Source organism: Plecotus auritus (genome assembly GCF_963455305.1).
Source record: "Plecotus auritus genome assembly, chromosome: 2".
NCBI lineage: Eukaryota > Metazoa > Chordata > Mammalia > Chiroptera > Vespertilionidae > Plecotus > Plecotus auritus.
Window position 1 is genome coordinate 13,226,796 of NC_137771.1, and position 23,363 is coordinate 13,250,158.

General features: G+C 40.6%; 1 protein-coding gene across 8 annotated transcripts in view; it reads right to left on the bottom strand.

Annotated features, from left to right (window-relative positions):
- USP48 (ubiquitin specific peptidase 48) overlaps positions 1-23,363 on the bottom strand; it is a 62,321-nt gene that overhangs the window by 6,335 nt on the left and 32,623 nt on the right. For 4 of the 8 annotated variants that reach the window (XM_080657624.1, XM_080657622.1, XM_080657626.1 and 1 more), the window contains 12 exons: positions 21,826-21,940; positions 20,634-20,764; positions 18,796-18,867; positions 12,998-13,122; positions 12,746-12,868; positions 12,415-12,476; positions 12,027-12,137; positions 9,926-10,056; positions 9,450-9,556; positions 8,647-8,751; positions 3,088-3,243; positions 377-502 (listed from right to left, as the gene is read on the bottom strand). In XM_080657624.1, coding sequence (XP_080513750.1) covers positions 377-502; positions 3,088-3,243; positions 8,647-8,751; positions 9,450-9,556; positions 9,926-10,056; positions 12,027-12,137; positions 12,415-12,476; positions 12,746-12,868; positions 12,998-13,122; positions 18,796-18,867; positions 20,634-20,764; positions 21,826-21,940 — 1,364 coding nt within the window. Of the gene's footprint in view, positions 1-376; positions 503-3,087; positions 3,244-8,646; positions 8,752-9,449; positions 9,557-9,925; positions 10,057-12,026; positions 12,138-12,414; positions 12,477-12,745; positions 12,869-12,997; positions 13,123-18,795; positions 18,868-20,633; positions 20,765-21,825; positions 21,941-23,363 lie in introns of those variants that run through there. The other 4 variants (XM_080657623.1, XM_080657625.1, XR_013960017.1 and 1 more) reach the window with 3 other exon arrangements.

The window sequence follows — 23,363 nt, forward strand, 5'->3', positions numbered from 1 at the left end:
GGTTCCTAACATGACTGGCTGCTGTTTTTGAGCCGAGAGGAAAGGAGCGAATGCTTTCATAGTAGAAGTATCGTTAATTCTGCTGATCCAGAAGTTAGGGAGGAGGCTCAATCTAGATCCATTATTTTTAACAAAATTATGAAAACCTCAATGATGCCATGACCTCCTCTAAGTCTCTGCGGCTCGGCCAGAGCCAGAGAACCGAGAAGCCAGCACGAATTCATGGCAGTCACCTGTTACCACACCCTGCTGAGGACCGGGCAACTGTAACCACCACTGCAGCAGTTCACACGTGGGTGTGCATCATTAACACTTTCCAAAGGAAAGAGAAGGAAAAAACCTTCTAGAATTCCTCAGGTAAGAAACCGTCACTTACCTTTAACAAAATGACAGATTCAGGAATGACTCCAAGGGTGCCGAGGGTGGCGCTGTCATCAGTTAAAATCTTTCCATCAATGGAGAGATTCTGGTCAAAAGGAGCGACTGAAAATGCATGCATGATCTGAGAAAAGAAAAAAGAAAGTTGGTATAAAGCAAAATGCTGAGACTTATACCCTATTTGAATAAATAGATTCCTGGAAAGATAAAAGAACTTGAGTACAAAAGACATTACTGTGTGCAGTCAGCCCACCTGCTACCTACCGACTGAGGCTATAATCCCAACACATCTGGGACCTTCCCTAGGAGGGCTGGTAGAGGAACAATTATACCCACAGATCCTTTAGTCCTGCGCCTATCACATCTCCGAGGGTGGGGAATCAAAGGAGCAGAAGGGGCTAGGCTGACAGCTCCTCTGGTCCTGAGGCTTGGGCTGGGCCACTACTGTCACTCAGCCCAAGTCCCACAGCCTCGTAATCATCAAGTCTTTAATTTAACCAGCAGGCGATTTGGACTCTTCTTCCTTCTGCTTTGATTCCTTTAGCAAGCAGCCTGGACTACACAATTCAGTCCTTGGGACACATATTCTTAGACTGAGTCCTTAGTCTAGGAACCAAAATAGGAATTCCTTAAGGATAAAGGACCCTAGTTCTAGCCAAGTGGAGGCCTTTGGTACAATAACTCATAAACCATAAGTACTAGGAGAATGCTTGAGTAAAACTAATATAAGTCTGTTTAACAAGTAGATACAGCTTTCCTGATCTATAGAGAAATAGGGAACAGTGTTTTCCTAACGGTGAGTGGCTCCCTGCTGCTTGCTAGTGTGTGTGTGTGTGTGTGTGTGTGTGAGAGAGAAATAAAGAAGTGTACAAGCAATGGCTTCCACTGCCAGCCATTTAACCTGTGCCAACATTTCCTCCTTTCTAAGGCAGGCAATACCACCCACTCAAAACCTATTTTTGGGAAAATGAAATAACACAATAAAACACTGTGCATCCTTCCTTTGAGAAAGGAGATGAATAAATTATACTTCATTTACTTTATGGCATCACAGGTGGATGAATTAGTAATTTGGCAAAGCAAGTTTCTTCAGGTTTTAAAGAACTGCAAATGGGTATGTCTAGGCTAAGCCACTGACAGTTTTACAAAGCTTGTCATCCTATTAACTGGGAATTGTAGTATTCCCTGGAGGAAAGGCTCCATCAAACACAAAAAACCACCCACCACAAACCCCGACGCTGTCCAGGCTGCTGGGGAAAGAGGGTCGCCTCCAGCTGGAACTTTCAAAGCCACCACACTGAGCAGCGAGAAGAAATGGCATTTCGCTGGCCTTTGTGTGGACCCTGCTCGGGTCACAGAGCAGGTGGGAGATGAGAGGAAGGACACTGTAAAGGAACCTTCTGAGCGAGCCCATTTCGGGACGTTCACTTCAACAGCTGCTGCCTTCTAACAACCCATTGGTGCAGGTTACACGCTCCGAGATGGAGGCGATTTCTGCTGACTTTTCTGACTTATTCTTCAGAAACGGCAGTCCACAATAGAAGCAGCACAGGCTTTTCAGATGCCGCCACCACAGGGGCCCTTTGTGTACTGGAAAGGGTTTGAAGGTTCGAGGTTTACCACTGACAGGCAAAAAGCCGGGGACAGAAGCAAGCTTTCTCAGATGGAAAAGGTACAATAAACAGAGGGGAGATATTGTGCCAACACGCTTATTTTCAGAGCCATGGGTTCAACCGAGGGAAATACTGTTCCCCAGACAATCTGGAACACATAACACCCTCAAAGGAAGCCTGTACTTTTGCCTCAATTACAATGATAAATATCAGCAACAAGAAAAATGCATAACCATTGAACTATGCCACATGAAAGTAGCAAAGAGGGAAATTTGGTCAGCTTTTTGGACATACAGCAGTGACTGAAACAGATCAGGGGCCAGACTTTTTTCCTGGACATCTTGAACTTATCAGCCCCCTTTGCCTGCATTTTGAGATATCCCATTGGCATGCTCATTTACAGTACTTCAGCCTAAGCACTGAGAAATAACCCTACTGTGAGGCCTTTTCATAATGCCCACATTGCATTTGTTAAATTGATCTGTAAAGCAATGCATGCTTTTAGGGGGATAGAGGAAAAACGATGTAAAACGGACCTTTAAGAAACAATATGAAAACACCAGTCTGAGAAGAAAGGTGAAGGTAATTTTAAAATTCTACCCAACAGACTTATCTGACACCAAAAATATTATGATAAAAAGAATTTGACTCATCCAATAAACAATTAAGCAGCTGCCTTTTATATCCCCTTAAATTTGACAGATCCTCGTAATAATTGGCTCAAATGCCCATTAAGTGGTCAAAGAAGAGCATACAGCACAATAAAGTGAGAGACCAATTATTTTGGAACAACCCCAACATGTTAACAAACTGACAATTTTCTCATTGGAAAGCTACTCAGAACTTGTTCAAATTTCAGAATCTAAAACACTTTCATCTTCATAGAAAGCTTCTTGTCTGTTCTAAAAACTTCAGGTTATTTTAATGTTGGGGCCCTGCAGGCATTACTCTGAAACCAATAAAACCTTCTCAGTGGCTTAATACATGACTAGAGATCAACCTAGAAAAAACCAGTTACACATAAACATGGGTGGAAAGCAGGAATTTATGAGGGTCCTTTTCGTCCACAAAATACTCAGTGTTATGCTGTCCTCACCTGAATTTTCAATTCTTTCAATGTCTGATTAGCAGAAACAAGAAGTGCTTTCTCGCCACGAACTTTTCTATGTCGCATACTCCGTCGAATAACTTGCTTTTGATAGGCAATATAATTTTGATGTGATATCTTTTGCCTTTTTGTTCCTCCGTTGCTCTATAATAAAGATTCAAAACAAAGAAAGCAATGAAATGATCCACAGTACTACTCGTGCTCTACTTATGGGTCCCCTAAACATTGAAATTCAAGGTCAGAAATAAGTTGAGGTCCTCAACCAAAGAACTTGTATGCACATATGCATAACCCATGGACACAGACAGTAGAGTGGTGAATGCCTGGTGCGGGGGTGGGAGCGGGCTAGAGGGGGTCAAGGCGGGCGGGGGGGGAAGGGGGAGAAGACGACGATGACGACATATGTAATACTTTCAATAATAAATTGTTTTTTTAAAAAAACCTTTTCTTCCTATATTACTTTAAAAAATTAAGTAGAAACTCATTTTTAGCAGGCTCATAAAACTGAATAAAGAAAAGAATGAAATGAGATATTCTTCTAACTGCATGTAAGCTCCAAGATTGTTTTAAGAAGACTTTATAAAAAAGACATTTAAAAGCAAAATGATGTCTGACCTTAAATCAGAATACATGTGATATGCTGGAAAACTTGAAGATTTTTTTTAATCCTCATTGGAGGATATGTTTTTTGATTTTAAAGGGACAGAGAGAGGAGAGAAACATTGATCGGATGCTTATTGTATGTGCCCCTACCACCAGGGATAGAACCCACAACCTAGGTATGTGCCCTGACTAGGAATTGAACCCACAACCGTTTGGTGTATAGGATGACTCTCTAAATGACTGGGACACCCGGCAAAGGCTACGATTATTAATTGAATTCATCATCCTAATTTATATGTATTAAATATTTTCTTCTGCTCTTGAGAATAACATGAAAATTAAGCATAAACTGCTGAGAACTTTAAACACTTCCATGCTGGTTTAAGTATTTAGATGTGAAATGTCATAATGAACTTAAGGGCAGTTCAGAAACAAAATACAGGAATCCACGTGGGCACGTAATACATCTTATACTAGCCATAAGGAAAAAATAATAGGTAAGGACCAAATGTTATTCTACAAGACTCCTATAAATGCCTCATCAAGAGTCTAACAGAGGCCCTGGCGGGTATGGGTCAGCGGTTAGAGCGTCAACCAACGTAACGAAGGGTCACAGGTTCAATTCATGGCCCTGGTCAGGGCACATGAGGAGGCAACCAATCAATGTGTGTCACTCTCACATCAATGTTTCTCTCTCTCCTCCCCTCCCTCCCTTCCACTCTCTCTACAAATTAATGGGAAAAAGATCCTCAGGTGAGGTTTAACAAAAAACAAACAAAAAATAATCTTTTCCCTGGTTTAATGAAATCTGAATGAAGTAACCACGAGGCACTGGAGTGTCAGCTGCGCCCGGCAGAGCGGTTTAGGGATCATTATGGACACAGATGCCACATAGTCATTACCATGGAAGCTCCAGAGATTTACAAAGCGGAAGAGGATCAGGATGCAAACACAGAAGAGCATTTGTTTAGGGAGATGCCCACAGGCTAGGTTCAACGATTCTAACAGTCATAAGGAAAGGTTAAGTAAACATGGGAGTTCATAAAAAGGCAAAGCTGATGAAACATTTTTCCTAATCTCGATAGACTATTGAAAGAAAAAGTAAAACTGGACCTAAATTCCACAATTAGGAAAAATATCTGCAGCAATGTAAAATTTTACTTTAGAAATACAAAACACAACCAAATAACAAAGCCCTGAGCATTAAGCACGATACATTTTTTTATGACTGGTTTTAAATGGGTCTAAAAGCTTTTCCCAGAATTACTTAAAAAAAAACAAAAAAAACATAGAATTTAAATCCAACTTATCTGACAAAAGCAGCCCAATGGTTTTAGATGGCTTTTAGTTACCTAAGTGATAACCAATACTGGGTTCATTATTAACCTAAATTGTAGATAAGGTCAGAGTCAAAGGAACTAGGTTGATCTAGCTTAAGAGAAAAGAGGAAAAGAGATTTGTTCATCTCCATTAAGGACAAGTAGAAAAAGTCATTTGCTATTATGGGGATTTACAACAGCAATTATAAAAGCTATCTATGTACTGAGATACTGTAATGTATAGTTGACCCTAAACAACACGGGTTTGAACTCTGCAGGTTCATTTAAACGTGGATTTTTCCCCCCAATAAATATAGTAAGGTGTATTTTCTCTTCCTTATGATTTCCTTTTATTTTTAAAAAATATTTTCATTCATTTTTAGAGAGAGAGGAAGGGCGAGGAAGAGAGAAACAGCAATGCGAGGGCAAAACATCAAGCAGCTAACTCCTGCACGCCCCCTACCGGGAATCCAGCATGCAGCCTGGGCATGTGCCTGACGGGAATCTTTTGGAGCCCAGGATGACGCCCAACCAACTGAGCCAGGGCTCTTCCTTAGGATTTTCTTAATAACGTTTTCCTTCCTCTAGCTTACTTTATTGTTAAGAATACAGTATATATTAGGTATAATATACAAGATGTGTTAACTGACTGCTTATGCTATTGATAAGGCTTCCAGCCAACAGTAGGCTATTAGGAAAGTTTCTGGGGAGTCAAAAGTTATACGTGGGTTTTTGACTGCATGCGGGGTCGCAGCTGGAACCCAGTGCTGCTCAAGGGTCAACTCTGTTACAAAGAAAAGGTTTGAGAAGGCTGGCATTCTGAAAAGGCTTGGTATTCTGGGACTCTACTCTTTTCTAAAGAAGGAAGGTTACACTTGAGATTTTATTGTGGGACAAGAACTATTTAAAACATCTAGAGTATTACAACTTCCAAACAAGGAGAAGGAAGATAGAAGAAAATTACAAAGTATAAAATGTAATTACAGCATAAAAAGCAATGTTTCCCAACGTTCTCTATCATATTTGTACATGTGAAATCTGTTGTCATCCACAACGAAGAATTCCACATTCACTTTTGTAAATTGCTGTGGTTATGACCATAATGAATAAAACTACATATTCAAAAAAGTCAGATTCCCAAAAGCCTAAATCACTTGAAAATGTAAAGAGTTTTCTAAATACTTCTTAGTTGGAAAAGCAAAGCTTGAAATAACAGAAACTAAGAACAATAAGAACTTACATGTCAAGTTTTACAAACTAATTTAAAGTTTACCAGAAGGAACAGAAAGTGAGTTGGTGACCACAGGTAATAAACAATATAGGGAAAAGATTAAATTCCCAATGGACTATTAAACCATACACCTGAGAGATAAAAATTAAAACTGTATGGTATTGCCGACCAAGCAAATAAAGAGAATGAAGCTGTAAATCAGGATGGGTAAGCACACACATGCACCCACACTCTTTTAACATATCAACTAGAAAAGGAAACAGACTCGTTTGTAGATCAGATCTGTGAAGATCATGGAAGATGAACTGTATAAGGATTTGAGACATGAAAAAGTTGACAAATAGGTTACAAAGGCAGAGAGGTTTGCAAACTCCTACCAAGAGACATACTGACTTTTGTCATCTCAAAAACCGTCACAAGGAACAGAAGGCATATATGCACACGGATTTTCATAGGGGGATTATTTGCCATAGGAAAATATCCCCTTAGAGCTGTAAGCCTGCGTTCCTGTAAAATGTACACATAACTCTGGCAAGTGTGACTGTTGGTTGAGGGTTGTCGTCCCATGAACAGATTTCCAGTCAGAGCACATGCCCGGGTTGCTAGCTTGATCCCAAGTCAGGAGTGTGGCGTGCAGGAGGCAGCCAACCAATGTTTCTTTCTCATTGATGTCTCTCTCTCAAACCAGTAAAAACATATTTTGAAATGTACAGATCTGAACTGGCACTGAAGTCAAGGGCCCCCAATGCTGACTGACTGAAATACAAATTTGGTAGGACAACTTTAACAAGAGTGGCTGATCGCTGTCAGAAGGATGGTGCACAGAAGTGCACGATTTTGTTCTCTCACAGGTGCTTTACAGTTAACATTTATGAGATGCGACAGCACAGAAAGCAAATGGTGACTTATCTCTCTGCCAACTGGGAAACCACAAGTAACATGTAGCTCGGGGAGACCAAGATTCAAGTCAAAGAGGGCTTTTCAGACTTCCTCCATCAATGTTAAAAATGAAATAGCAGGACCAGTGAGCACACACAGGACAAGCCCAGAGTTCCACTCTCAGATACAGCAGATGATCACTATACCACTTACTCCGTCAGGGAGAATGACAGCCATCATTTGACTACCCTGTATTTTGGCAGAAAGAAAATCTCTCATCTGTTAAAACTAAACTCTAGGTAGAGTAGAAATTCCATGAATTAAGGTATCCATAGAATATCCTGGAACACAGTGGCCTGGCTTTTGGAGAAGATCAAGCTTACCTATATCGTACATCAACTAAATATATTCCTACATTATTTCCTGTTCTTAAGACAATTTTCCCAATATAATAGGCATGCAGAATATAATCAAGCAACAAAAAAAGGAGAGGGGATAGAAAATCATTAACAGAACTAGGAAAGACTAATGTTGATATGGTCATTTATCTACTTACAGACCCAAAAATCTCATCTATAAACTCCATTATTAAATCCATTGTTTACTTTATTTATAACTAGAGGCCCAGTGCATAAAATTCGTGCACGGGGGGGGGGGGGGGGGTGTCCCTCAGCCCAGCCTGCACCCTCTCCAATCTGGGACCCCTTGAGGGATGTCCAACTGCCCGTTTAGGCCCAATCCCGGTGGGTCGGGTGGACATCCCTCTCACAATTCAGGACTGCTGGCTCCCAACCACTCGCCTGCTTCTGCCTGATTGTTCCTAACTGCTTCTGCCAGCCAGCCTGATCACCCCCTAACCACTCCCCTGCCAGCATGATCGACGCCTAACTGCTCCCTGGCTGGCCCGATTGCCCCTAACTGCCCTCCCCTGCAGGCCTCCCATCCCCCCAACTGCCCTCCCCTGCAGCCTGGGTCCCCCCACAACTGTTGTCCCCTGCAGGCCTGCTCCCCCCCCCCCCCCACTTCAAAGCCCTCCCCTGAAGGCCTGGGTCCCCCCCACCCAACAGCCCTCCTCTGCTGGCCTGGTCACCCCTAACTGCCTACAACTGCCCTCCCCTGCAGGTCATCTTGTGGCGGCCATCTTGTCTCTTAGAGTGACGGTCAATTTGCATATTACTCTTTTTTTTTTTTTTTTTTAATTAGATAGTATGAGGAAATCTAAGATGCCTTTCATACTTGAAGATTCCATGATTAAGCAACAAACCAAGATGTGGGTCTTGTTTTAGTCTTCTTTTCTAGCTAAAAATTTGTTACTGTAATTCTGTAATAATGCTGTCCACAGCTTTTCATGGGAAATCAGGACTGCTATTGCATGCCACCAAAAACGAAGGAAACAAAGGGTGTTGAGGACCAATATCCCACACAGGTATGGAGAGACGTCTGGGGCACGGAGAGGCTGCCCTCCCTGCCAGCACAACCTAACGTATGCCAATGAAAAGCAGCTTCAACATGTACCTGATTAAAATCTGGGTCCTTTTCTCCGTCTGGTTTAGCTTCTTCCTTATCCTCCTCTGTTTCGGAACTGCTCACATTCAGCTCCGGAGCGGAATCCTTCATCACCTGAATGTGTGAGGAAAGCAGAGACAGACTGTAGGTCAGACCTAAGAAGATGAGTTACTTTGATTGCCCACCATTATCAAGAGGAGGGACACCTTTATCACCGATGGGATCACGGACACACTAGAGGTTCAAGACTCAGGGGCTCTGTATCCTCTTGTAACATGTTAAGTTTTTATCCTGTGGTTTATTCTTGCATTTAATGCAGCCCACCATAGATGTAAAGTGATCTCTACAGAACAGTCACTGTTACTGGCTTTAACAATGACGTTATTTTGCAGCAGTTCAAAGACGCTCTGCATTTCTCCCAGTACACTGATGTCAGGCTTTTTAGAGGCCTCATGTGGTTCAGAGAGCAGGAGTTCCAATGCTACTTGATCTTCCTCACGAGGCACAAATGTTCTTGAGGGCCGGTTCCTTGTCTGTCTTCTTCACCACTGTACCCCCAGCAGTGAAGCCATTCCAGACACACAGGGGACATTCAGTAAGTATTTATGTGTCGAATATTCATTCCACCAAGCCCACAAACAACCACATAACTATTCATATTCAATTCCTGTCTAATTTTAATTCTTATACCAAAAAGCTCCATGGAAACAAAAATGTGATCCTTGGCAATCCACAGTGAAACACCCAAAAGCAAGTAAAAAGAAGAAACAAGCTTGACCATTACCAACCAGGGCCACAAGGGGGACTGGTACCTTCTTATTATCCACGACTTTATGGACATAGATGGTGGCCTGAGTGTACTCACGCAGGTCCCTCTGCTGCTGACACAGTAAGCCCTCTCTGCATTCGGGGCAGAGTTCTAAAGAAAAGTGAAATAGAAGTGGCTGAGGAATTACTATCGAAAACCCAAATATCTAAAAACATGTATCAAAGTTACCAGTGACTATTCATTAAACAATGACTCATATTTTCTATTAACTGTTGAATTGTTGTACTGTTATATGCAAATAGCAATAATACAGAAACCCATTTACTATCAATAAATAAACGTACAAATCATGATATAATTGTATGATTTCACTGCCCCCCATCCCCCGCCCGGGGAGTATTAGTGTGGACCACCACGGGACCTTTACTTTTAAATAGAGGACATAATATCCACATGCTCTTACTTCCCTTACAATGTCAACTCTTCACTACGCAAACCAAAAGCAGTATGAAAACTTACTCGGCTCAGAAATATACTGTGTTTCTGAAGGATTTACGTCTGCCACTTCAGTTCTTGTGATTTTAATTACATGATCCACAACAAACAGCTTTTGTATCATTTGCCACTCACTGGGCCATATGAGAGCTATACTGTGCAAAAAAACACAACATGACTTAATTCAGAGAACTGACATTATCTGTTAGTTTCCTAAACAGAAACCATCACAACCAGCATTTAATACAGAGGAATCAGAGGGGAAAGACACATCATCGGCAACGAGGGACAGTAGTTTGGTGTTTGTTTCCACACAAACCAATGCTACCAAAGCAAAGAAACAAAATGGACTGAAGTTACATGAATCAACTTGGTTAAATCTCAAAAACCTAAATTGAGAAAGAATGTAGTTGGATATGTTTTACTGATTTTAGAAGGAAAGGGAAGGGGGGTGAGAAAAAGGGAGGGGGGGAGAAGGAGAGAGAAAGGAAAAGAGGAGAAGATAGGAGAAACATCCATCGATTGCCTCCTTAGGCACCACGAACTGGGAAAAACACAACGTAGGTATCTGCTCTGATCAGCAATGGAACTGGCAATCTTTTGGTGCATGGTATGATGCTCCAACCAACCTAGCCACACTGGCCAAGGTTAGAAAAGATTTTAACCATGTAAAACATTACTGTGTGTGTGTGTTTAAAGAAATACTTTCTGAGATGGATAACCCTCAAAAATTCAGGGTTAATTTGACCCAATGATCCCCCTTCTAGGAATATATCCCAAGAAACTAGAAACACCAATCAGAAATGATATATGCACCTCTATGTCCATATCAGCACAATTTACAATAGCTAAGATTTGGAAACAGCCTAAGTGTCCATCAGTAGATGAGTGGATTGAAAAACTGTGGTACATCTACACAATGGAATACTACGCTGCTGTAAAAGGGAAGGATATCCTCCCATTTGCAACAGCATGGATGGACCTGGAGATGCTAAGTCAAATAAGCCAGTCGGAGAAAGATAAATACCACATGATCTCACTCATTTGTGGAATATAATGAACAAGATAAACTGATGAAGAAAAACAGATCCAGAGACAGAGAAGCATCGATCAGGTCGTCAAACCTCTGAGGGGAAGGTAGGGGAGGGTGAGGGTAAGGGGGAGCGATCAACCAAAGGACTTGTATGCATGCATATAAGCATAACCAATGGACACAGACACCAGGGGGGTGAGGGCATGAGCTAGGGCTGGGGGAGGGATAAGGACACATATGTAATACGTTAATCAATAAAAAAAAATTCAGGACAGTGGTTACTGTGTGACAGTCGGGAATAAAAAGAGAAAAGGAAGAACAGAAGGATAAGTACTGAGGGCCCTTCAACTATATTTGAATTTAACTTTTAAATAATGGGTGGCCCACATTTTTTTAAATTATTATTATAGATATTTCCCCAACAAACAGGGGAGAACCTAGAAGAAAATATATGTATACTCTAAGCTTCCTGAACTGATGTTAAAAGTATCGATACAGGAGTAATAACCTCCAAATTCTAGCTTTGTCCCAGAGGAATATTTATGTTTCAATTTTCTTTTCATGGTTTACAGGCAAGGTCAGAGGCATTCTACCTTATCTTACATAGCTATTTAAAAATTATTTTAAAAGACAAACTGGTAACATAATGGGTGAGTTTCATAGATGAGCCCCTTTGGAACCAATAAAGGAATGGAACAACATTTTGGTTTTTAGATCCTGAGATTCCAGCTCAGTGCCATGCTGCCTCCCTCCGCTACTTTATGAATGAAGTCTGGAGGCTGCTGACATAAACTACCAAGACCCTGGCTGTTACGTGGGCCTAGGAAAGAGGCCCATCTAGAGACAGTGTTAGCAGCACCTTGAGAGGAGAAAGCAGGGCTCCAGGAAGGAAGAAACAAAGAGCAAGGCCTGCCTCTTGCCTTTTATGGAGCAGCAGGTCTTTCTTTTTTACTTTAAAAGTGCTCGTTCTAGTACAGTGAGTATATGAAAGCGGGAAAAAACCCACAATTCAGCAAGGGACTAGATTCGTAAAGGATAAGAAACTTGCTAATCATTAGAAGCAGACAAATTGCATGAAGAGAAGAAACTCACAGTTTAGAATCTTCTTTGGTCATGGAAGCGAATGTAAACATGAGTCCCCCGTGGGGACACAGAAGAGCGCTGTTTCCGACCGATGACACGGGACTACATCTCGTGGGTTTCCTGCTCAAATGAGACAAGGAGGATCAATACACCTCACTGCTGCATGAGGAAACGGGAGAGTGCTCAGACAATTACTTAAAAATGGGATGCATTAAAAAGGATATTAGTAATTAAATGTTTCTCTTGATTATTCCTTTAACTTAAAAGAAAGCTTTTAAGCACATGCTAGAAAAAGTAACTAAAAGGTATCATGATCAGAATCCATGAATTCTTAAAACACTAAAAACCAACCCCCCCTCCCCCCGCAAAAGGAAAATAGAAACATTTTGGATTCTACCTGACAAATTTCCGCCATTCTTCTACGAAGAACTGTGACACAATATAGAGGACATCTGTATCCTAGAACAGGAAGTCACATTAAGGCAGGCATCACTTCACTGTATCCTTAACCTGAATCCTTTAGGGGGAAATGTTTTTCCATGCACTAAGCTTTATAAATAAAAGGGAAACACAGCCCGCTACCAAGAAACAGAGTTAGAGTAAAACCCCCTGATTAGATTAAAAACTAAACAAAGAGAATCAGAGAAGCTCAGGGTTGTTTGGAAACAATACAGCAGAAAGCCTCTGAAACATAAGAGGAATTCTATCCTTGGTGGGGATCCTTATACCTCTGGCCAGTTACTAAGACAAGGTCTGCTTTTGTCCTGGAATAAATTCGGGAGCGAAGTCTTTTGCTCGTTTGCAATCATCTTATGTAAGGCTTCGTTTTCTTCCCCTTCTCTTTCTAAAATCTGAAAGAGAATGAAGCAATCAACCATCTCCTGCTGACAGCATGGGACCTGCCTCCCCCCTCTCCCTCGGCAGAAGAACAAGGCGCATTCTTGGGAAGTGGGTACAGGGAGGAGACTTGTGCTCAGTACCTTGCACTGCGAACAGCATTCTTTGTAACTGGGGAACTCGGGAGCCTTTGGAAAGTACTGCTGCAGTTTGCTCCAGGCCTCTTTAGAGACAAGCCTTCTTTCGTTTTCAGAGATGCACAACTCCCCTGAGCACAAAAAAAATTTTTTAACATTTAAACCAAAAAAGTCAATGTGTGGCCTCCAAAAAAGATGTTTTCCTATTTCTTAAACCTAAGAAAAATATTCTCTTCTAAAGTGTTCAATTTTCTCTTTCTTTGGTTTCAGAAATCTCTAATTTTGCTTATTTTATCTAATTCTAAAGGAGCCATTCCTTTATGTCCTATCTGTGGTTGAAAAACCAGGCAATAAAGACAAATGCATGAGACTAGTGCCGTGCATTTCCTGTCTTTCTTCCTGCCGGTGAGAGGGGGCTCCCGGGATCTGGGTGTCTCCGTGCAAGGCAGGGCTGCTGAGCAGCATTTCATCTCCGCCCACACTCGCCTCACAATTTCCTGCAGACTGTATTTCCTCCCATTTGATTGTGTTACCTCACTGAAATCACCCTGAATTAAAATGGTATTTTCAAGGTGTTGTCCATTCTCTTAAGTTACCGATTCAAAGTTAAATAATAATCTACTGTATAACTGATAAACTGTGTCCAGACAAGATCCTGTTAGTTTCCTACTGCCATCACCCCAATCCCTGTGGATCTTTAAAAATCCACAGAGAAAAAAAACAGGACTAGTTACCACCACCCTTCCTCTTCTCGGGAGGTCATGGGAACGCCCAAATGGCAGAAACCTGCAACCTCAGCAGCCCCTCCGTGGTGCCTTTCCCCCCACTCTACCTCTCACTCCATTTGTGGTTCTGGTTTTCACGGTTTCAGCTCTTCCTAACTGATGAATTAATGAACTGTCCCCGTGCACTAAATGGGTCATTACCCAGAAAACCATCTGTAAGTTTCCAAGGCCTTATGTTTTTCTAAGCCCGTTTGCCAGGCACCTCCATGTTTGTTAAAAGCAATAAAGCTTTCTAAAAACAGTATTCAGCCAGTTTGGCTTAGTGGATGGAGCATTGGCCTGTGGACTGAAGGGTCCTGGGTTCGATTCTGGTCAAGGGCACGTACCTCCACTGCAGGCTCTTGGCCCTGGTCAGGGGACATGCAGGAGGCAACCAATCGATATGTCTCTCTCTCTCACACATCGGTGTTTCTCTGTCTCTTCCCTCTCCCTTCCTCTCTCTCTAAAAGTCAAATATTCTTGAGTGAGGATTTAAATAAGTAAATAAATAAATAAATGTATATATAAAAAAAAACATCTTGAGATGTACACACTGGTGAATATCACTGGTTTTTAAAGAAACAATTACTAAAATAAATAAAGTATCATTCTTTGCTTCATGTGTTTTATATAATAAACAAACTGAGAATCAGAGAAATTAATATACCTAGGTATGCCACAGCTGGTGAATAATGAAGCTGGACTATGAACCCAGGTCTGCTTCATTCAAACCCCATAATTTCTAATACCTATAAATATATCTTCATAACTGCTACCCTTCACCTCTTATTGACCTTTGAATAATCCCAAGGAAATATCACTTTGCTTTAATAAACTTAATACCAGAGAAAAATAGGTCACAATGTAAAATTTAACTTTCTTTCTGAGTAGGCTATTAACTTAAATTTCCTCTGGAGCTATAAAACTTACTCCAACATGCATACCCTAAGACACAACTCGGGAATATCTTTAAAAGATTAATTGATTATCCAAACCTAGTATAGTACATCTTTATAGTGAAATATAATGCAGCCATAATAAGGAAAGGTATATTTCTATGACCTGATTTTCTAGAAAGCACTCCAAGACAATTAAAATTAAAAATAATTTTAAGTGGTTTCCTTTTTTTTTCCTCCTTCTTTAAAAAAAAAGAAAAGGAAAAAACTCTTCCTCTGTATATGAGTGGTATAACCCAATTGGTTTAAAAAGGGGGGGGGTTGTTATAAAAAATAAGAAAATTCAAAACAAGCACTTCCAGAAAAAAAAAATGTTTTAAAACTGCATTTACTTTTAGTTGCCGCTTGAAACACCACTAAACCACAGTAAAGGGAATTTTTAAAGAGATCTAAAATCACAATGATGGATGAACAGAACAGAGAGGGAACAACAGCAACAAAAATTTTAGAAGCTTAAAAGCAGACAGATGAAACATATGAAAAATGAATTCTAAATTGGCAAAAGTCAAGAAGTAACAAGATTTATTACACTGCACAACTGCCTAGAAATTTCGGGCACCTGGAAGTACAGGTGGGGCTAAAAAAAAAACACCCCAGAATGGATTACAAGTCTATTGAAGAGGCAGTTACTATTTTCAGCCTCTAGATTCTACAGATAACTGCCCCTCTACCCACAAGGAAGACCATAACTTCTCTGGTGACATATGCATCAGCCCTCTACACCAGGGGGCACAAAGCACAGAGAGGAGTGAGGCAATGAGCTGACACAGAGGCAGTCTCCCAAGCCCTCTTCTCTCTACTACCCCAGAACAGGCAGAGCCATGGCTGCATTTCCCGGCAGGAGAATGAATGCCTATGGAGAAATCTGAGCAGCCCAAGAGCAGATACTGACATCGGGAATTCCCCAGTGAGGTCCTCCTGGGTGCACCCGGCCTCCACAAGCACCTTGAACAATGAGGGAGGTAGGTAGGGCCTGCCCTGTGAGATGCCAGTGAACACTGGGGATAAAAATCTTACAAGCTGCTAAAAGGGAATGAAAAGAATCACTTACGCATAATGGACAAACGGTACAATGAAAGATAGTTCAAGTCCTTTAAATTTCTGAAGGAAAGTAATTTGAGACCATTATGCACGTAGCTAAAACTATCCATTAAATGTGGTGATCTTGAGCAAATGACTCTTAAATCTCTATGCCTCAGCTTATTTACTCATCAGTACAATGGATATGACAGTAATAATGGCCTCTCGGCACTGTTTTATAGACGAGTTAATATCTACACACTTAGGAAACTACCAGCATGTGTATAAACATTCAGTACATGCCTACTATCATCTCACTACTACTTGTATTCAGTACTACCATCACTATCACCATCACCACCACCATCACATTCCAGGAACAAATCTATGTATATAAAAGGTTAATACTCGAAGTGTCAGACTGTCCGACCGGTTGCTGTGACGCGCACTGATCACCAGGGGGCAGATGTTCAATGCAGGAGCTGCCAAGCTGCAGTGACTTGGCAGAGGCAGCTCTTGGGTGGCACACCCCAAAACCAGAGAGGTGGGAGGTCTCACGGGGCCCTGCAATTCCACCTCCGGCCGAGGGTTATGTTGTTGCTGGGCCGAATCTGGTTTACTGCACACTTGTGTTTCCATTCCACACCCCGTACAACAGCAACTTTGCAGAGTGCCCTCTTACACTCCGGGACTCCTCAGGGGGTGGAAAGCAGGTTTTGACCAGATCCCTGCAGGCCAAGCCAAGGGACCCTTCCTGCCGGACGAACCCCGCTCACTCCACAGACGCCGAGGAGGGACCACAGGAGGCTGGATCCAGGGCCTGTCTGGCCCATCTTGTTCAGTCCCACCCCACTGGCCACCTTCTAATTAATTTCCTTTCAATGTGCACAAATCCATGCACCGGGTCACTAGTTTTAATATAAACCTAATGAGTGAAGTGGGTTTCTAAGGTCCAACGTCCTGCACTTGAAAGACCTGATCTCGTAGACACAGTACATGGTTAGGTGATGTCCACAAAAACAGTAGTTGAGAACTATCCTTTAAAAAGTACAGCAAGAAAAGGCTAACAAGTCCCAGATCAAGCTAAAGAACTAAAAAAACAGCTCGAGTACAATTTCTGCTGAGGAGTGCAGCACACGTCCTGAAATCACACTCAGCTCTGCCAGGCTTTCTAATCAAAACTGTAATACTGAAATGACAAGATGAGACAGGAGGTGGGAAGACAGAGCAAGTCAGTGGGCGAAGGAATGAGTTGACAATCTGAGTTCTGACACTGTTTCAACCGTGGGACAGATCAAAGATCAAGCATTCCTCAGCTCTCAAAAGGAAGGCACTCATCCTAGGTCCACATGATGCTGTGAAGGTAAAATAAGAGATGACAGAAAGCGTTTCGAGAAAAACTCATCTACTTTTGGCCATTTACTCCACCTCCTCCTATTTATTTATTCAATCTGTCTACCACCCAGGAGGCCACCTCTCTCTTTTGTGCTCCTGCTGTGACTTCAAGTATAAGGCGGACAAACTGGGCTGCAGGTGATGGGATGGGAAGGAGAGATGGGCTTGGGATGCAGAGACTTAAATCCAAATCCCAGGATGACCCCCCTCACCACCCAGCAGTGTGGTCAGTAAAGGAGAAAGCCACTTGGCTAGTAAGCTACAGTGCAGTGAGACAATATCCAGAAAGACCAGCCTGCAAGGACCATTTAGGGGAGAATTATCACCACTGTCATCAAGGACCCTTGATATGGTTCATAATGAACCAATGAAGTAAGAACTAAAATTAGGAATTTATTAGGACCAACAAGCATTCTGAGATTGGGCAATATTAGCACACAACAAGAAACACACATGCCCTGGCTGATGTGGCTCAGTTGGTTGGGCTTTGACAGGTGCACCACAAGGTTGATCCTCAGTACCAGGCAGGCAGGAGGCAGCTATTCAATGCTGTGCTCTTACATAGATGTTTCTCTCTCCCTCTCCAAAGAGAAAGAAAGAAATGTGCAGACGTGGATTAGTAGAATAAACCAAGTTTTTAAAAGGGGATGAGGGGTCCTTACATAGTAGAAGGCTTTGAGAAGCAGAGACCTGCTTGACTTTCAGAGTGCTAGCAGAATAGATAATCATGTCTCATATATAAAGAATCCCTTGCAGAAAATTACTTATTAGCTTATTAATAGTGAGCACTAACTAGGACCAAATAAGAAATACATAAACAAATAAATGTGTCTAAGAAACTAAACAAAAAATACCCCTAATAATAATCCTATATGTTAAAATCCTAATATGCAAATCGACCGAAAGCGGAACAACCGGTCGCTTTGATGCACAGGGTGCAGACGCTCAACACAGCTGCACCCCGGTAGTCAGTGCGCTCCCACAAGGGGAGCGCCGCTCAGTCAGAAGCCAGGCTCATGGCTGGCGAGCGCAGTGGTGGTGGTGGGAGCTTCTCCCGCCTCCGCAGCAGCACTAAGGAACATTGAGCCGAGAAGTAAGGAGCAGCAAGCAGGCAGGCAGTAAGGAGCGAGGGGTCCCGGACTGCAAGGGCACATGCCAGGGTGAGGCACCCCCCGCTGCACCAATTTCGTGCACCAGGCCTCTAGTAAGAAATATATGAACACTGTTCTCAAAGTGTTCAAATTGGACAGACAGTCATGGGAAACAACCACAAGTCTTCCCTTCCACTCAGATAGCCCTTCAAGGAGACAAGTGACAAAAAGTTTCTTCTCCACTAAATATAGGAAAAATCCTATTTTGCATATACACACACACACACACATATATGTATGTGTAAATGTGTATGTGTGTGTGTATATATATTTTTAAATTTTTTTTTTTTTTTTGCAAGGAGTGAAAAAACGGCGTGCAAGGCATTGGCCTGAAATCAGGCAGTAGAATATAACAGTTAAGAAGGGTATGAGAATAGAAGCATCAGAATCAAGTACAGTTTAGAAAAACCATGGCTGCCATATTATGGCCTAATTCCTAAGAGAAAGTACAAAACAGTTAACTAAATATTTACAATATGCTCAAGTCTGACAACGCAAGATTTATGCTTCTAGCTTACCATGTGGACACAGAATGTCTTCATTAAAATTTAATTCCTCCTCTTCTTCTTTTCTTTCTTCCTTTGATTCATCTAATCAAAAGAAACACAGAGAGTAACTTGCTCTGGCTGTTGTATTTAAAGGTCAAAGTAGCAGAGATAATACTCTGCACAATTTTGAACAAAGAAAACGTTAAAACATTCTAAAAATTTGACCCAAGTAATTCCTACACAGTTCTGCTTAAGAAGTGTTATATTTCTTTCCTTTAAAAGGAAAGAGGACTATCTGAATGGCAGTTTTGCTTTTTAAAGAATTAGATTATGCAAGAAAATGTATCCTTTCTTTTTTCAAATTTAAAAGTAATTTACATATCCTTCCATTAATTCTAGTCAAGGTGTTCAGAACTGTGTCATAAACCAAGTTAATAATCTACATGTCATTCTCTTATTTTAAGGGTTGAACAGAAAGCTTTAGAGGCCAATGAAATAAAAACCTAACCTTTAACGTCAAACACATATAATAAGAACTTTGCTTTTCCTGTTAACATTTCTCTCCCAGTATCAACTTTTCTTACTTGCCTTCACTGCATCAACATCAATTTTCAGTTGTGTATACCAGGAACATTATCAAATAAGAGAAGTCTTGAGTATCAGGAGATAAGAATAGTTATCATATCCATGGATTTTCCAAGTTAACAACACAAAACATTTTAAATATAATTAATATATATATATATATAAAGAATATTTGCTAAACATTAAAAAGTTCAAGTGGAGAAATGAGCAAAGGAAGTACATGATCAGGTAACTGGCATCTGTCATATATACACAAGTAACAACTCAAATATATGACGAGGGTCGACCTCAGTGGTTTTGAAAGACATAAGCCTTGCCACTGCTAAGTCATTTTTCATATATCAGTCTGGAAAAAATGGATGTGACTGATGTACTCTTTATATTGATGAAAGCATGAGGAAAATACCTTCTGGAGGAAATTTACCACTGTGTGTCAGTTTATAGCAATTATATATGAAGATAATTCTCTGGTCCAGTAATTTCTACAAATTCTTTTGCACTTCAAATTTAAGTGTTAAAAATCATAGTTCAAAACTAATAATGGCTTTGGTGTTTTTATTTTCTCAAAAGGGTAATGACAGGAGAGACCCACACCAAGCAAAATGGAATGATATAATATGGTTGAATGCAGAAAAAGCAAAGTATTTCAGTAAAATGGTTAAGAATATTAAAATGATAAAAATAGATGTAAATAATATTTGATGAGAAAATTAAATGAAATAATTGCTTATGGATCACTAATTTAACCTCTGAATTAGTAAACTGATCAAAACTCTAGTTTCCTTTTTAAATATAAAAATAGTTCCTATGCCTTAGATATCTTATAAAATTTTGGTTATAAAATTAAGTTTAGTGGTTTACTAACATAATTTCCTATTTGAAAGCATAGCTTCAAAAAAAAAAAAAAAAAAAAAGCTCAGAAAACGTTATAAGCAAAAAGCTCTCCAAAAGCTGCCTTCTCACCCGAAGCACAAGCTCTTCCACTTGAGGAAGGCAGCCTGGAAGTGTGGCCGACAATCCACAACCAAAGCGTCCTGGGCTTACAACACACTCTGCAACTTGCAGCAGCCTTCCCTTTCTGAGCTGCTGAACCTTTGACCCTTGCTCGATGTCATTAGCTTAAACACTTTTCATTTGTTATGAGGCATTTTTTTAGAGCTTTAGGTTTAATAAAAATTTTCTTTAAAATTACAGGGATGGGAATTAAACCAATTTTACTAAAAACAAATGTTTACAATTTTGTGGTAGAATTCACAACCATCGACACAGGTTTTAGAAGGTACCTTTATTCAAGGTGTTGCCATTCATTTTCCCATTGCTTTGGTCTGCGTCACCATCTTGCTCATCTAGCTGTTCAAGAGCCAGCTGGCGCCAGCTGCGCAAGGATGATTTTCCCACCCAAAAGCCATCACTGCTGAGGAACAGAGAGAAAGTGAAATCATGCACGTCACGTTTCCTCACATCCTCCCCTCCCTTTTTTTTTCTTGTGAAGGCCACAACTAAAAGGAATCTCAAATATTCAAAGTCTGCTGTTATGTACACAATTTCTCTAACCCACTTCTTCATTTAGGCCATTTTTACTCCTTATTACTGAACTGCGGTACTGTTTCCATCCTACATCTTACCCTGCTTCTCCTAACCCTCATTTACATTTATGCTGATCACATCAATCAACTGGTTGCATTCTTTCACTTGATTACTATTCACAATTAGATACAGCTGTGCCTCTAAGTATACACAGACGCACTCACATATATACATCCAGGTCTACACATAAACACACATTCAGGCTGTTTGTGGAATGACTAAAAATGGTGGACTAGATTAATCTTTGTTTGGGCAATACACAACTTAAATCAAATCCAGACATAATAAATGCCATTGACTCTATTGTATCTGAACCCACAGGTACTGTAGGGAGTGGGGCTCAGCATACTCTAAAGCAGCGGTCGCCAACCTTTCGGGCTCACGGACCACTGGCTGGCGACTGCTGCTCTAAAGGACCCTGGATGTTCCTTTTCTTTCTTTCTCAATTGGATTTACTGGGCTGAATGTTTCTGACAAGGATGCTCTGCTGGGTACCATTTGTTAACACACATACTTCATTCTCTAAATCTAAGGCGGACACCACCAGACCAGGCAGGATGAAGTTCCACCACGGCTTTCTATAATTCCATGCCAGAACACAGGCTTACACCCCTGCCTTGGTCTGACCAGGCCTCAGGTCCACATCTCTGCTTCTATCTTTCTAATGATGAAATACTGTCGCAAAGGCTGTGTGACTCAGCTTTCTGTATCTTTACCACACGGGCAATCACTGCAAAATTTAATCTGGCTCTGCCATGCCCATCAACACACTTGTTTCTTCAAGAAAAATCCAACTCCCTCTTATCTAAAAATAATCAGCTACCAGGTTAGTTCTTCTTAATTGTTTTTTCTTAGTTTATCATAAACAATACACACGGTGGAACATACCCCTTTATTGTTGTTTTTAGCAGATTAGTAACAGTTTTATAATCTTCATTTAGTTGGTTCTTCAGACGCAACATACGACAGCGTTCTACTACACATTCCTTACACAGGGCTTTCACTAGGGCCAGAGAGAATGAAAGAAAATAGTTTATTCACATACAGATTTCCTGTTAGGAAAATGCTTTCACCATTTCACAAAACACAAAAGAATTCTAAACCAAAATCACAAATTCTGACAACACAGCAAATTGATATATATCACCCTAGCTGGTTTGGCTCACTGGATAGAGAGCATCGGCATATGGACTCAAGGATCCCGGATTCGATCCCCAGTGGGGAGGTGTGCAGGAGGCAGCCAATCAATGATTCTCTTTCATCACTGATGTTTGTCTCTCTCCCTCTCCCTTCTTCTCTGAAATCAATAAAAATATATTTTTATTTTTTTTTAATAAAAATATATTTTTAAAAAGGCAGTGGTTTCCAAACATTTTTTAAAAAATAAAACTACAGCAAAAGGTGCAGCTTTAGAAGGTAGATGATTTCAATTTTTAATGAATTGAATTTAACCCACTCTATCCAAAATGTTTACATTTCTTTATGAAATCAGTATTTTTAATGTTAGTGAAATATTCTACCTTTTTTTCTATCTCTCGCCCTCTCCCTTCAAATCAATAAAAAAATATATTTTTTAAATTTGATATATATCCTAAATTATTTTAATGTTAATATCAAGATAGTAACACTGTTGTAAGAGATAAAATGCTATATGTTAAAACTATCTGTACCATGATATGCAAAGTTTACAGGGTTTAGATGCAAATTTCACAAGTCCCTAATCAAATAATGGTGCGGTGGGGAGTCAATGCATCTGACAACCATAAATGTAACGTTAATCGTTTAAGAGATTCATGGGAACACTTCAAAGCCCAGAACACGAAAGGAAAAAGAAAAAGCAAGGCCTACTTCAAAGCACAGTGCCAGGAATCATACGAAATTGGACTCTTTGGAGGATCATCTCATTGCTGTTTATTGATTGTGAATCAAAAAACAAAGAAAACTCCAGATGTGCACAAGACCTGGATCATATAGTTAAGTGCCAGTTTTTATGCAGAAGTGATACATGATCAGAAAATAGCATTTATTTTAGGGGACAAAGGGATGGTAGTTTCGTTTATTAGACTCATCTATAGATTGCGTGGGGGGTGGGAGACTCTGTTGCCAGTTAAAAAGAAATGTTATGAGGAGAGGTAACCAGAACCAAATAGATTATGGACACTGTGTGGTTTTTTATGCAGCTCTATCTTCAGGGTAGAATCACACAGATTCCATTCATAAGCTAAGTAACAATCCGCAGATCTCATACTGTTAGAAGTCACCGTAGCAGGGAGGCAGAAGATCTATAATCAACTAGACCAGGCTTTGAGTACTTTGATTTAAAAATATATATAGTATTTTTTTTTTTTTTTACAGACAGAGAAACATCAATTTGTTGTTCCACTTATTATATGCATTCATTGGTTGATTCTTGTATGTGCCCTGAC